The sequence below is a fragment of the Somniosus microcephalus genome, chromosome 12, assembly GCF_052327205.1.
Source record: "Somniosus microcephalus isolate GS21.2 chromosome 12, FLI_Smic_1.0, whole genome shotgun sequence".
Taxonomy (NCBI): domain Eukaryota; kingdom Metazoa; phylum Chordata; class Chondrichthyes; order Squaliformes; family Somniosidae; genus Somniosus; species Somniosus microcephalus.
Window position 1 is genome coordinate 37815585 of NC_140998.1, and position 15367 is coordinate 37830951.

At 47.5% G+C, this 15367-nt stretch overlaps 1 protein-coding gene across 1 annotated transcript in view; it reads left to right on the forward strand.

Moving 5' to 3' along the window:
- LOC147109121 (protein phosphatase 1 regulatory subunit 37) overlaps positions 1-15367 on the forward strand; it is a 414327-nt gene that overhangs the window by 57001 nt on the left and 341959 nt on the right. The window contains exon 4 of the mRNA XM_086002746.1: positions 6657-6757. Within this exon, the coding sequence (XP_085858872.1) occupies positions 6657-6757 (101 nt within the window). The remainder of the gene's footprint in view (positions 1-6656; positions 6758-15367) is intronic.

Below are 15367 nucleotides of genomic sequence, written 5' to 3' on the forward strand. Positions count from 1 at the left end.
TCGAGCCTGCTCCGCCATTCAATAAGATCATGGCTGATCTGATCCTAACCGCCAATCCACTATCAGAGAACCATCTCCTGAATCTAACAGAATTAGACACACGAAATAGGAGCAGGATCAGGCTACACGGCCCCTGGGCCCGCTCCGCTACCCACAGGGCCATGACCGATCCGAACCTAGACTCATGTCCAAATTCCTGCCCGCTCCCCGTAACCCTTAATTCCCTTTACTTCTAGGAAACTGTCTATTTCTGTTTTAAATTTATGTAATGATGTAGCTTCTACAGCTTTTTGGGGCAGCATATTCCATGGACCTACCACCCTCTTGAATGAAGTAGTTCCTCCTCATCTCAGTTTTGAAAGAGCAGCCCCTTATTCTAAGACTATGCCCCCTAGTTCTAGTTTCACCCATCATCGGGAACATCCTCCCCGCATCCACCCAATCCAACCCCTTCACAATCTTATATGTTTCAATAAGATCGCCTCTCATTCTTCTGAACTCCAATGAGTAGAGTCCCAATCCCAATATGTCTCCCCATTGCTGTGATAGGTGACAGCTGCAAAAGTGGTATGAAAGATACCATTTCACAGCTGTTCACTTTCCAATGTCAGAAGCTTGAGCCTTCAGGATTTGGAAGACACTTTTGAGCGGTATGCAGTTTGGAAGTGTTTGGAGTAAATTCTCTATCCACTGTCACCTCCTTGGAGCAAGCTCTCTCACCATTGACAGATCACTTCTGTCATCTCAACTTCAGCTGCCATCTATTCCAGCAACATCGGTGCCCTTGAAAAAATCTCACCTTGGTCCTCTGAATCCCTCCACGATCAGCCCCAACACCAACATCACCAGGCACACGAGCATCACCAACAACAGCACCAACCTTCTCTGCAATCACCTGATGCTGCACTGGACACAGGGCATCAGCACCCGACCACATTGCTGCCCGGGAGGCCAGCGATGGCCTCACCATGGCCAGATTTTTACTTCACTTGATGCTGTACACCCTGGCTGCCACATGATGCGCCAGGTTGACACCACCCCACACCAGCACCATAAAGCATCCCTACAATGTCCAAGCCATTACTTTCACACTCATCACAATTGGAGGGGGGGGAGGCGGATGGAGTTATGTCTCAACACTCACTGGAACTCACTAAGACACTCCTAAAGGTGAGCACAGACCCTTCCAATAAGGGAAAGTGTTCAAAATATAGATTTCAATGTTTGACAACACATTAACAGAAAATTTACATGAACATTGCTTAAAATGTCCAAGTGCCTACCCTTGAGTGTTGTTAGTTGGTATGATTGCATTAGGATGAGGGGGAGTGTGAGGGGTGGCTTGTGAGATGGCGAAGTGATAATGTAGATAGAGAGGGATGGGTGGAGGTGCAAGGTAAGTTGGTGTGAGTAAGGATGTGCAGGAGTAGGGTAGGAAAGGCAGAGTGATGGGGATGTGATGAGTGGCACAGCAGGATGAGGTTGAGTGTGGATTTGCAGAAACATTTCGTGATCTACTGACCACATCCCTGCTTGTGCCAACCTGTGCAATGTGCAACCAGGCTGTGTTAGTGTCCTGGGGAGGTCTCTTCCGCCCATGGGAAGGGAGGAGAACCTCCCTGCGTGCTGTGACTCCCTCCATAAGCAGGAGCGGCAGCCTGGGTGCAGCCGTGCACCTTTGTGCAGTGCTTGTCAATGTTTGCAACACCTAAATGCTGCAGAACACTGACAGAACAACTGTCAAAATCAATGTGGCCGTGGTCTCTTTAAGGAAATTGGCTGAAGGCACATCATCAAATAACGTTATCAGACCAACTTCCTTTTAATTGGCCGGGAACCTCGCAGGGCGGACTTAACAAACCCAATCAGGGGAAAATCCTTTTCACAGTGCGGCTGGTGCTGGGACCGGGATCAGGACCCGCCAACAACCTCTCTCGCTGCGATTCCAACTCCGATGGTGAAATCACGCCCAATGTGTCTATTATAAAAGCAAAATGCTGCAGATGCTGGAAATCTGAAATAAAAACAGAAAATGCTGGAAATACTCAACAAGTCAGGCAGCATCTGTGGAGAGAGAAACAGAGTTAACGGGGTCGATTTTCATTAAGCTGTCGGGAAGGAGGCGGGACTACAACTTTTGGGTTTTAGTCCCGGCTACATCAACGTCCGGCCAACCCACGCGATTTTCCCTTGATTGACCTTGTTGAGCCCGACCAGCGGACTCAGCAGGCCAATTAAGGGCCACCCGGCAACAGGTGACGTCACAGACTGAAATTTCATCTGTCAAGAGGTCTTGACAGATGAAATATCAGTGTTTCACAGCTGTTTGAAACTGTCAAACACTGACAGTCTGACTTCTAACCTGAGTCATTCTACACAGACTCAGTTAGAACTCTCACCGGCACTAAAAGCTGAAGGCTGTCACTTTTGACAGATCGCAGCCATTCAGCTTTCAGTGCCGGCTGAGTGATGGACTCCCGACGCCTACAGGAAAAAAGGCTATTAAGGTAAGTACAGGTAATTTAAATTTCTTTACACACTTTAGACACACCAAACACACTTACCTTTGCACTTATGCACCCATCACTCACCTGAACACCGACATCGCGACCCCTCCAAGTCCTTCAACCCGACGACCCGCCTGCTCTAACCTGGCGTGGTTTGGAGCCGTCGGGAATCCCACACGACACCTCTCAAAATAGGGATTAGGCTAAAAACTGCCTGTTAACTACCTGTTAACAGGCAGTTAATTGGCACTAATCCCTTCCCGCCTCGGGTTGGCGGGTCCCAGTGCGGGGCGGGTACCCGCCTCCTCTGAAACTTACGTGGAGGCGGGTTTTGGACGGGATGGTGTCGGGACCCCCGAATTCGGGATTTTTGCCCCCCGCCCGCCTAAAAGCCCGCCTCACGGCACACTGAAAATCTAGGCCAACATTTCAGGTCGATGACCTTTCATCAGAACTGGAAAAAGTGAGAGATGTAACAGATTTTAAGCAAGTACAGAGGCAGGGACGGGGGGAGGGGAGGAAAGAACAAAAGGGAAGGTCTGTGATAGGGTGGATGGCAGGAGAGATTAAATGACAAAAGGTATGATAGTACAAAGCAAAAGGGGATGGTAATGGGACAAGTAAAGAAACAAAAGATGAGTCTAGAAGAGGTGTAAATGGGAATGGCAGAATCATCAACAGCTGCCATGTGGAAAAATAGGGGCAGAGGTTATCTTCTGAAATTGTTGAACTCAATGTTGAGTCCAGAAAGCTGTAAAATGCCTAATCAAAAGATGAGGTGCTGTTTCTCGAGCTTCGTTGGAACAGTGTAAGAGGCCGAGGACAGAGAGGTCAGAGTGGGAGTGGAGTGGAGAATTAAAGTGACAGGTGACCAGAAGCTCGGGGTCACGCTTACAGATTGAACGGCGGTCACCCAATCTGTGTTTGGTCTCCCCAATGTAGAAGAGACCGCATCGTGAGCAGCGAATACAGTATACTAAATTATAAGAAGTACAACTAAATCACTGTTTCACCTGGAAGGAGTGTTTGGGGCCCTGGACAGTGGGAAGGGAGGAGGTAAAAGGGCAGGTGTTGCATTTTCTGCACTTGCACGAGAAGGTGCAGTGGGAAGGGGAGTGGGAGTTGGGGGTGATTGAGGAGTGGACCAGGGTGTCGCGGAGGGAGCGGTCCCTTCGGAATGCTGAAAGAGGAGGGGACGGGAAATGGTGGAGGATGATTCATTGGGTGTGGAGGCTGGTGGGGTGAAAGGTGAGGACAAGGGGAAACCTATTGTGGTTCTGGGAGGGAGGAGAAGGGGTGAGAGCAGAAGTGCGGGAAATGGAACGGACACGGTCGAGTGCCATGTCAACCACGGTGGAGGGGAATCCTCGGTTGAGGAAAAAGGAAGACATATTGGAAGAACTAGTATGGAAGGTGGCATCGTCAGAACAGATGCAACAGAGACAGAAACATTGGGAGAATGGAATAGAGTCCTTACAGGAAGCGTTGTGGGAGGAGTGTGGTCCAGGCAGCTGTGGGAGTCAGTGGGCTCATCGTGGATGTTTGTCGACAGCCTATCCCCAGAAATGGAGAAAGAGAATTCAAGGAAGAATGTTAACAATGTTTCTATTGCTCTTTGTTTCATTCTTATCTTCATTTCATCGTACAAAGCATTGACAGTTAGATTACCATGTGCAGTTTTACCCCAGTATCAAAAGGCACATGAAAGGCATTGAGAGTATACAGCATAAATTCCCCAGGTTGATAGCATGGATGGAAAACTATAGTTATGAGGAGAGACTTCAGACACTGGGGTTATTTCCACTGGAGCAGAGATGGATAAGATGAGACTTAATAGAGATTTTTAAAATAATGAAGGTTTTGATAGGGTGACTAGGGAAAGAATATTTACTTTAGTTGGGATTGATCAGGGATCATCAATTTAAAATTAACACGAAGAGTGTGAAGAGAGGATGGGACAATTTTATTTATGCAGAGAGTTGTAGGAGCGTAGAATGCTTTGTCACAGGGAGTACTTGAGGCACAGGGAGTGGTTACACAATTTGAGGGAAGAACAGAAAAACATTTGAAATAGAAGAAAATAGAGGTTAGGACAGGCAGATTCGTTTTTGATTGTTTTAGCAAAGAACTGATACAGACATGATTTTCCAAACTGTCTCCTTGTGTACTGTAATCTTCTATGGGTCTCTGCCTAGCTGTTTCGGGGTCTCTCGATTATCCTCAACTTTCCATTATTCACTGTGGAGAGGAGAGGCACATCCACTTTAGGAAGTAATGGAGATTCTACTCCAATGAATGTCGTACAACAATTCTATAGGCACCAGCAAATAAATGTACTGTACATTTGGTTGAGGTGAAGCAGCTTCATCTCCTTAAATTAGCAAAATAGCAACTGGTTGATGCAGGACATTATCTTCTTTCTTCTTAGGCAGCCCCTCGGAACCGAGGATGACTTGCTTCCACATTAAAAATGAGTTCGCAGGTGACTGATGAGTCCAATGCGGGACCTACAGTCTCTGTCACAGGTGGGGCAAACGGTGGTTGAAGGGGCGGGTGGGTGGGGTGCTTGGGTTGACGTGCGCTCCTTCCGCTTGCTCCCGGTGAAGAGACTCAAGGTGTTTGGCGCCTTCCCGGATGCTTCTCCTCCGCTTTGTGCGGTCTTGGGCCAGGGATTCCCAGGTGTCGATGGGGATGTTACACTTTTTCAAGGAGGCTTTGAGGGTGTCCTTGAAGCATTTCCTCTGCCCACCTGGGGCTCTCTTGCCGTGCCGGAGCTCTGAGTAGATTATATAATAACAATGTTGAACGTCAGTGCCAAAACATTGGGGGGGATTTTAACCTAAGAACACCGGGTGGGTTGGGGGCGTGTGGGAAGTTAAAGTGTTAAAAACCTGAACCCGCCTCCATCCCCCACCCACCTCCTGTTTTAACGGAGGCGGGACTTGGGGGGGTGGGGTGGGTGCAGGCAGCCAATCTGCTGCCAGGAGGCGGGTTGTCTATTTAAATATTATAATGAGGCTGGAAGCCTCTGCTTTAACCTTCATTTTGATTTTAACTTTAGCTGGTCAGGTTTTGCAGGCCTCATGAAACATGCCAGCTAATGCAAGGTGAGGACTGCTGGATCCAGGAGGTAAGTCCCTTTACACTTACCTCCTGGATCCAGGGTTCCTGCCTAACCCACTCCCATGATCAGAGACACCCCCCATGAGGCCTCCGATTCCCCGCCCCTCGCTCCTCCTGGCCAGTGATCTCTGCCTCCCCCACCCACCTGGTCCTCCCGGCCCGCGATCTCTGCCTTCCCCACCCACCTGGTCCTCCCGGCCCGCGATCTTTGCCTCCCCCACCCACCTGGTCCTCCCGGCCCGCGATCTCTGCCTCCCCCACCCACCTGGTCCTCCCGGCCCGCGATCTTTGCCTCCCCCACCCACCTGGTCCTCCCGGCCCGCGATCTCTGCCTCCCCCACCCACCTGGTCCTCCCGGCCCGCAATCTTTGCCTTCCCCACCCACCTGGTCCTCCCGGCCCGCGACCTTTGCCTCCTCCCCACCGTGCGTGCTAGTCCTGGACCCCGATTGCTTTCGACTACCCCCCCAACCCCCATCCTCCAACCACCCTCCCTCCCTCCTCTCTGCGGCCCAGTGCCACAGGCCTACCCGCCCAGAACCAGCCAACCTCTCAATCTGGCTGACTGCGGGTGGGAAACAGAGGCAAATCAGACCCTGCCAATAAGTTCAGCAGGGCCAGCTGGAAACCCATTCTCCTAAATTTGCTGACCATCCCGGAGCCCCTCCCCCCACCGGCCCGGTCCCAAACCGTCTTCCCCATTAAAATTCAGCCCTTTTCCCTTCCATCCTTGGAGTCTGAGTTTGAATTCAGCCTGGATAAAGGGACACAGATCTGTCTGACAACAGTGAGATGTACATAGTGCAATGGCTTAGAGCAGTTATAATTCATTTTGTTGTGTATGTAAACCTGCCTCAGATTTGGCACCTACTGACATTAGTTTATTGTTCTTGTTTAGAGAAGCCACAGAAATGGGAGTTTGAGATTCAAGATTTCTCATGGGTGTTTGTTTTGAATTAAACTTACAATATTTTATAGAAGTCTATAATTTGTATCTCTAATAAAATTGAATACATTTATTTTCCAGGTGAAAAGTTAGACTATGAGAGCTGCGAGGCCCTCGAAGAAATCTTCAAACGGATACAGTTTAACCTGATTAATTTGGAGTGGGCGAAGCTGGATGAAGATGTAAGGGTATCAGTAGAATTTCTATTGCTGTGTTTGTTCTGCTGTTTGTGACCGCCATTGGCAAATCTGCCAGTGGGGAATAAAATGAACAGACAGTGCTGCTAACTCTTTCATTGAGAGCATACCAGGTGAATACCCACCTCCCTCTGTTGGCAGCAATGCTGTGGCCTTCAGGTCGAGACCTGCCCCAGTAATCCACTTCAGATCCCCTCCCAAGTCTCACACCTTCCAGACTTGGACATATATCGCCGTTCCTTCATCATCGCTGGGTCAAAATTCTGGAACTGCCTACCTAACAGCATCGTGGGATTACCTTCACCACACGGACTGCAGCGGTTCAAGAAGAAATCTCACCACCACCTTCTCAAGGGAAACTAGGGATGGGCAGTAAATCTTGGCTTTGCCAGCGATGCACACATCCTGAGAATGATGTTTTTTTAAATCCCGACTGGAGGTGTAGAGCAGTGATTCTGGAAGCGGGAGCTGCTGAGGGCTCTGTTTTATTTCTACGAGCAGATCAATCGTTTCTGCTGATGAGATGTTTTGAAGTGATTACAGGAAACTTTCTGGTATCCGGCACGGACGGGACCGACGTGGTGCCGGTTGAGCAACAATTCCGGATAACCGAACGCTACAGTGAAAGATGCGGACCTTAGAGCTCCGTATGAAGCAACAAACCCTGTTGCTTAGCTTCAGAAGAACGTCCACAAGTTGCAAGCGTCTCTGTAGCTTAGCAACAGCTGCAGCCAAACCCTTGCCTTCCTCAATTTGTTGCTGTGCAAGTAATAAAAGTTAGCTGAAACCGACTCCTGAATTTTGCCGGTTAACCGACATTTCCAGTTATTTAGGGGCCGGTTAATCGAAAGTTTCCTGTAATAACACTTACCTCACATATCTGTGACTCTGTGCTGGGTGCGGGGAGCAGGGAGCAATCAAGTAAAATCAGAGGTGAAGCAAATCTTTTTTGAATGAGGATAGCTAGCTGGCTGGATGAAATTATGAAGCAGATTTGACACCACAGGTGTAGTCAGTACACAGCACACTGCATACACACCAGCCTGTATCCTAAACCATTGTTGGAGCAGAGTAATTGGAATACAACACTTAAATCAACCTGTAGCATACCTGTTCCTTCATTGCAGAGTAATACTGACACCAACCTGCGCCACATTTGAAATATTATTAGGAAATTACATTTATGTCGTTAATCCGATTTAGAAATTCAGAGACAAATGAGGCTAGGTTTTCTTCTCTGAGCAATGCTGCTGAAAGTGTGGCAGGAGAGGACTTCCATCCATACAAGTAGCCTACCACTGACCCCAGCACAATTCCTGGCGTCAGCCTCATTTGCATTTTTTTAGGCAGGGCTCCTCGCAACATTCTCTTGTAGCTCACTACTGGACTTGGGGAAGGGTTGAGAAATAGATGCCGCTGCAGGAGTCAAACAGCTTCAATTGGCAGGCTTAATTAGTTGGGTAGGATTGATTGGGGAATATCACTCAAAGGGTTGACGGTGGATAGGCAATGGCAAACATTCAAAGACCACATGGATGAACTACAGAATTTGTTCATCCCAGTTTGGCATAAAAATAAAACAAAAAAGTGACTCAACCATGGCTAACAAGGGAAATTAGGGATAGCATAAGATCCAAGCAGAGGACATATAAATTGGCCAGAAAAAGCAGAAAACCTGAGGATTGGGAGTAGATTAGGATTCAACAAAGGAGGACAAAGAGATTAATTAAGAAAGGGAAAATAGAATACGAGAGTAAGCTTGCACGGAACATAAAAACTGACTGTAAAAGCTTCTATAGATATGTGAAGAGAAAAAGATTGGTGAAGTCAAGTGCAGGTCCCTTGCAGTCAGAATCAGGGGAATTTATAATGGGGAACAAAGAAATGGCTGACCAATTTATTACATATTTTGGTTCTGCCTTCACAAAGGAGGACACAAATAACCTCCCAGAGATGTCGGGGAACATAGGGTCTGATGAAAGGGAGGAACTGAAAGAAATCAGTATTTGTAGGGAAATGGTGTTAGGGAAATTGATGGGATTGAAGGCCAATAAATCCCCAGGGCCTGATAATCTACATCCTAGGGTACTTAAGGAAGTGGCCCTAGAAATAGTAGATGCATTGCTGATCATCTTCCAATATTCAATGGAATCTGGAACAGTACCCATGGATTGGAGGGTAGCTAATGTTACCCCACTATTCAAAAAAGGTGGTAGAGAAAAAGCGGGGAATTACAGACCGGTAAGCCTGACATCGGTAGTGGGGAAAATGCTAGAGTCCATTATAAAAGATGTAATAGCAGAGCACTTGGAAAACAGTGACAGGATCGGACAAAGTCAACATGGATTTACAAGAGGTAAATCATGCTTGACTAATCTACTGGAATTTTTTGAGGATGTAACTGGTAAAATAGATAAGGGAGAACCAGTGGATGTGGTGTATTTGGACTTTCAGAAGGCTGTCGATAAGGTCCCGCATAAGAGATTAGCGTGTACAGTTAAGGGACATGGGATTGGGGGCAAGGTATTGATTGGATAGAGAACTTGTTGGCAGACAGAAAGCAAAGAGTTGGAATAAACGGGTCTTTTTCCGAGTGGCAGGCAGTGACTAGTGGGGTACCGTAGGGATCGGTCCTTGGACCCCAGCTAGTCACAATATATATTAATGATCTAGACAAGGGAACTAGATGTAATATCTCCAAACTTGCAGATGACACAAAGCTGGGTGAGCGTGTGTGCTGTGAGGAGGATGCCGAGAAACTCCAGTATGATTTGGACAGGTTGGGTGATTGGGCAGAAGCATGGCAGATGCAATATAATGTGGATAAATGTGAGGTTATCCACTTTGGTGGCAAAAACAGGAAGGCAGATTATTATCTGAATGGCAATAGATTGGGAGAAGGGGAAGTGCAACGAGAACTGGGTGTCCTTGTGCACCAGTCGCTGAAGGTAAGCATGCAGGTGCAGCAGGCGGTTAAGAAGGCAAATGGTATGTTGACCTTCGTAGCGAAAGGGTTTGAGTACAGGAACAAGGATGTCTTGCTGCAGTTGTACAGGGCCTTCGTGAGGCCACATCTTGAGTATTGTGTGCAGTTTTGGTCACCTTATCTAAGGAAGAATGTGCTTGCCATGGAAGGAGTTCAGCGAAGATTCACCAGGCTGATACCTGGGATGGCAGGAATGACGTATGAGGAGAGATTGGGTCGATTGGGCTTAAACTCGCTGGAGTTTAGAAGAATGAGAGGGGATCTCATTGAAACTTATAAAATTCTGACAGGACTGGACAGACTAGATGCAGGAAGGATGTTCCCAATGGTCGGGGAGTCCAGAACCAGGGGTCACAGTCTAAGGATAAGTGGTAAGCCATTTAGGACAGAAATGAGCAGGAATTTCTTCACCCAGAGAGTGGTGAACCTATGGAATTCTCTACCACAGAAGGCAGTGGTGGCCAATTCATTAAATATATTCAAGAAGGAGTTGGATATATTTCTTAAGGCTAAAGGGATCAAGGGGTATGAGGAGAAAGCAGGGACCGGGTACTGAATTTGGATGATCAGCCATGATCGCATTGAATGGCGGAGCAGGCTCGAGGGGCCAAATGGCCTACTCCTGCTCCTATTTTCTACGTTTCTATGACTTGTTGCTGCCTCTGAATCCAGATCCAATGATAAAGTTATGAGGGTCTGCACGTTGATTGTTCCACTATGGATTTGGTGTCATGCCAACGCCATTTAATTTTTTTCTGACATTCCACTAACAAAGAGGAAATGACAACAATAGAAGTCAAGAGGGACATTACAACATAAGACTGGAAAAAAGAGATGCTGGACAAACTAACCAAATTTAGGGAGGTCAAAACCCTGGGTCCAGTCGGATTGAATTCACAATCCTCACTGGTTAAGGGCATATCCAACTCTTTATCCTGTAGTATAGCTGCACAGCTCCCCAAATACACAACAACTGCCTTGCACAAACCCAAAAATCCCTTCCTCTACTTTAAGACCTTCATTCCTCCACATCTCTTACTTCACCTCTCCCATGCCACTTGCTACACCCTTCTTATTGGCTAGCCTTACCCTCATTTGCTTATCTCATTGCAGGCGAAATTGTTAGAACATAAGAAATAGGAGCAGCAGTCGGCCATTTGGGCCCTCGAGCCTGCTCTGCCATTCAATAATATCATGGCTGATCTGATCTTGGCCTCAACTCCACTTTCCTCCCCGCTCCCCATAACCCTCGACTGCCGTACCTTTCAAAAATCTATCGATCTCCACCTTAAATATATTCAATGATTCAGCCTCCACAACTCTCTGAGGTCGAGAACTCCAAAGATTCACGACCCTCTGAGAGAAGAAATTCCTCCTCATCTCTGTTTTAAATGGGCGACCCCTTATTCTGAAACTATGCCCCCTAGTTCTAGATTCCCCCACGAGGGGAAACATCCTCTCCGCATCTACCCTGTCAAGCCCCCTCAGAATCTTATAGGTTGCAATAAGATCACCTCTTATTCTTCTAAACTCCAATGAGCATAGGCCCAACCTGCTCAACCTTTCCTCATAAGACAACCTCCTCATCTCAGGAATTAACCTCGTGAACCTTCTCTGAACTGCCTCCAATGCAAGTATATCCCTCCTTAAATAAGGAGACCAAAACTGTATGCAGTACTCCAGGTGTGGTCTTAGCAACGCCCTGTACAGTTGTAGCAAGACTTCCCTACTTTTATACTCCATCCCCCTTACAATAAAGGACAATATTCCATTTGCCTTCCTAATTACTTGCTGTACCTGCATGCTAACTTTTGTGTTTCATGTACAAGGACATCCAGATCCCTCTGTACCGCAGCATTTTGTAGTCTCCATTTAAATAATAAGTTGCTTTTTTATTCTTCCTACCAAAGTGGATAACCTCACATTTTCCCACATTATACTCCATCTGCCAAAAGTTTGCCCACTCACTTAACCTGTCTATATCCCTTTGCAGATTCTTTGTGTCCTCCTCACAACTTGCTTTCCACCTATCTTTGTATCATAAGCAAATTTGGCTACATTACACCCGGTCCCTTCATCCAAGTCATTAATATAGATTGTAAATAGTTGAGGCCTCAGCACTGACCCCTGCGGCACCCCACTAGTTACAGTTTGCCAACCTGAAAATGACCCATTTATCCCGACTCTGTTTTCTGTTCGTTAGCCAATCCTCTATCCATGCTAATATATTACCCCCAACCCTGTGAGCTCTTATCTTGTGCAGTAACCTTTTATGTGGCACCTTATCGAATGCCTTCTGGAAATCCAAATACGCTACATCTACTGGTTCCCCTTTATCCACCCTGTTCGTTACATCCTCAAAGAACTCCAGCAAATTTGTCAAAGACGATTTCCATTTCATAAAACCATGCTGACTCTGCTTGTTGCACAATGCCCACCAAAGGCAGGCCACCAGAGGGGGCTTTCCCACATCTCACCCCCTCTGAGGACAATCTATGCAGCTCGTGGAAAGGCACGCAGCTCTTTCCATGGGAGATGCTGAGGTTGGCGGCATCTTGCAGGCGCCAGGTTACCTGCACTGTCACCCTGGCACCCCTGTGAAGAACCACACAAACAAAACCTTCCACCCCTTCTTAATCCCAAGGGGGTGATGCACATCCATTCTTGCCTTCAATCCTCCCTGCAGATCTACTGCAGCAATGGGTGACACAGGAGGAAGAAGGTGGTGGTGAAGAGGATCATGAGGATCAAGCTATTTAGGATTTGCAGCTGCATGTTACTGCCGGTCCTCAAGATAGGCCTACAGCTGTCCCCCTCAGAGCACCATGCCTGTGGAACATGGGAGGCAAGACCAGGCTGTTCAGAGCACCCGCTATTGATGCAGTCATACCTACTCTTGAGTTGCCCTGATGTTTAACTTCTCCCCAATAAGTCAGCTGACAAACCTGGAGTCTGAGCCATGGGTCACAAACATTCCATCACTCTTGGCACAGTTACGGCAATGTGGTTCTTCACAGGGATGCCAGGGTGATAGTGCAGATAACCTGGTGCCTGCAAGATGCTGCCAACCTCAGCATCTCTCATGGAAAGAGCTAAGTGCTTTTCCACAAGCTCCATGGACTTGTCCTCAAAGGGAGGGTGCGGGGTGGGGAGATCTTGAAAGGTGGGAAAGCCTCCTCTGGTGGCCTGCCTTTGGCACGCATTGGGCCAGAAATTGGTGAACGGGGCTTGCAGCCCCGTTTCTGCACTTACCCCGCGCTACTGCCGATCAGCTCCAGGGACGCCTGGAATTGGTGTTTCCAGAAGAAGAATCCCGGGCAGCGTATGACGTCACGCCGCCCAGGAGTGCAGCCAGCGCGAAGCCAGGAGCGTGCAGTGCAAGTGAGGCACGCCCCTTGAGGTCTCAGTTTCACTGGACACGCCCCCAATGTTTCTGTCAAGCTGCTAAGCATTTTTACATGCAAAGCAGCAGTTTAAATAGGTTTTTGGAAGTTTTTTGAAGATTTTGGTAACTTTTATAAGCTTTTTAAAATGTTTACATTATTTTGAGTAATCTGAAGTAGTTTTAAACAGAATTAAAGCAATTTAAAGACTTTTAAAAGCCCTAAAAGAATTTTTTTAATTCCATTTATTTATTTAGCAATGTCGTCGTCATACGTGTCTTCACACTGTTCCCTTTGGGGAACTGTATGAAGTGGTGGAAGGATTTATGGCCATGATTAACGCTCATTCCGTGACCGTAACCATCTTTGAACCAGGCATTAGGGCGGTTAGTCCTATGGCGGGAGGGTTTTACGGGCTCCCACAAGCTATACAAGGAGGGGGGGCCACCCACACCCACGGACGCAAATATCCCACTGGATGTCAACCCAGAATTTAGAGCCGGAGCTCCGACTCCACTTGCCGGGACTGTCTGGAGCGGGGTTCGAAACCCTACCCTGATCTGGCCCAGCGGCGGGGATCCTACCGCTATGACAAAGGCCCAATCCGATTAGCAACGTGAAATGGCAGCATAGGGCTCCAGTCACGGGGAGGGAAAAGGCACAGGAAACATATGGGTGTCACCTTTTGTGCGGAGTGGACCTTTTGTGTAGCAGTAAGCATCCCCGCCGCTGGGCCAGAAGGAGTAGGGTTTTGAACCCCACTCCAGACAGTCCCGGCAAGTGGAGTCGGAGTTCCAACTTTAAATTCTGGGTGGACATCCAGCGGGATACTTGCGTCCGTGGGTGTTGGTGGCCCCCCCCCCCCTCAGATGGGTTGTGGGAGCCCGTAAAACCCTCCCGCCATAGGACTAACCACCCTAATGGCTGGTTCAAAGATGGTTACGGTCACGGAATGAGCGTTAATCACGGCCATAAATCCTTCCACCACTTCATACAGTTCCCCAAAGGGAACAGTGTGAGGATACGTACAATGATGACCTCTTGCGCAATGCACCTCCTTGGACCCTCAGTCGCAGATGCGAGGGGGCAAGTCGTGCAATTGTTAAATTTTTCATTTTATTGACATGTAAAATGTTGGCCCAGTAATTCCCTTCCAACTGCGCGAGTACGGTCGGGGTACTTACGCATCTGGCCGGATGAAATGCCGGTTTTCAGCATGTACAGTGCTTTTGGGGAAAACCGGCATTTCCTGTCCTCTGAACGAAGGGGTTCAGAGGCAGAACGCGTGCGACTGCACAGGCAGCGCGTGCGTAGTATAATTCGCCGCTTTCATTACTGCTTTCAGTGAGGTCAAGTCCTTACAACTTACACATGAAAAAAGCATGGGTACAGTTGCTCCAGAGGCTGCGGAGGAAGATATTTCTTATCGTGGAGCTTCTGAAAGTATGTATGTCTGTATATATTCCTTTGCGTGTTATGTATATATTCCTTTACTTGTGTATGAATGTATTATTTAATTATGACTTTCAGAGAAAGTAACTTATTGGAAAATCATAATTAAAAACATACATTCATACACATTAGTAAAGGAATATAAAACATACATACATATACGTAAAGGAATATATGTGGACATACATACATAACTCATTCTCACATTCCATTCACACAGCCACAATTGCTCCTTCTACCTACCGTTCTGAAAACCCTTTTAAAAAAAAAAAAAAATTTTAACTTTAAAACTTACTTAAAATTTCTTAAAATAACTTCCCTCCCTTTCCCAAACAAAAATATTGCATTTCAGAAGCGCCACGATAAAATGTTTCTTCCTCCGCAGCCAATGAACCACTTTACACTTGCTTTTTTCAAGTGTAACTTCTGAGGACTTACCCTCACGGATTTCATGAATGAAATCTACGAAGTTCACTGCGCAAGCGCTGCCTGTGCAGTCGCACGCGCTCGAGGTCTGGAAATGCCGGCGTTCCCCGCATGCGCTGTTCATGCTGAACGCCGGCATTTCCAACGGCCAGATGCGTGAGTACCCCGAGCGCACTCACGCCTTTGGCCGCGAATTTCTGGCCCATTGTGTACGTTGTGGCAGTGCACCCTCACACTCAATTTTTCTTAATTTCCCTTCTGATTTTCTCCCAGTCATCCCTCACCCTGAAGATGCTGGGTTAGATTTTCAACTTGCTGTTAGGATCGCCCACCCATCATAGAAACCTC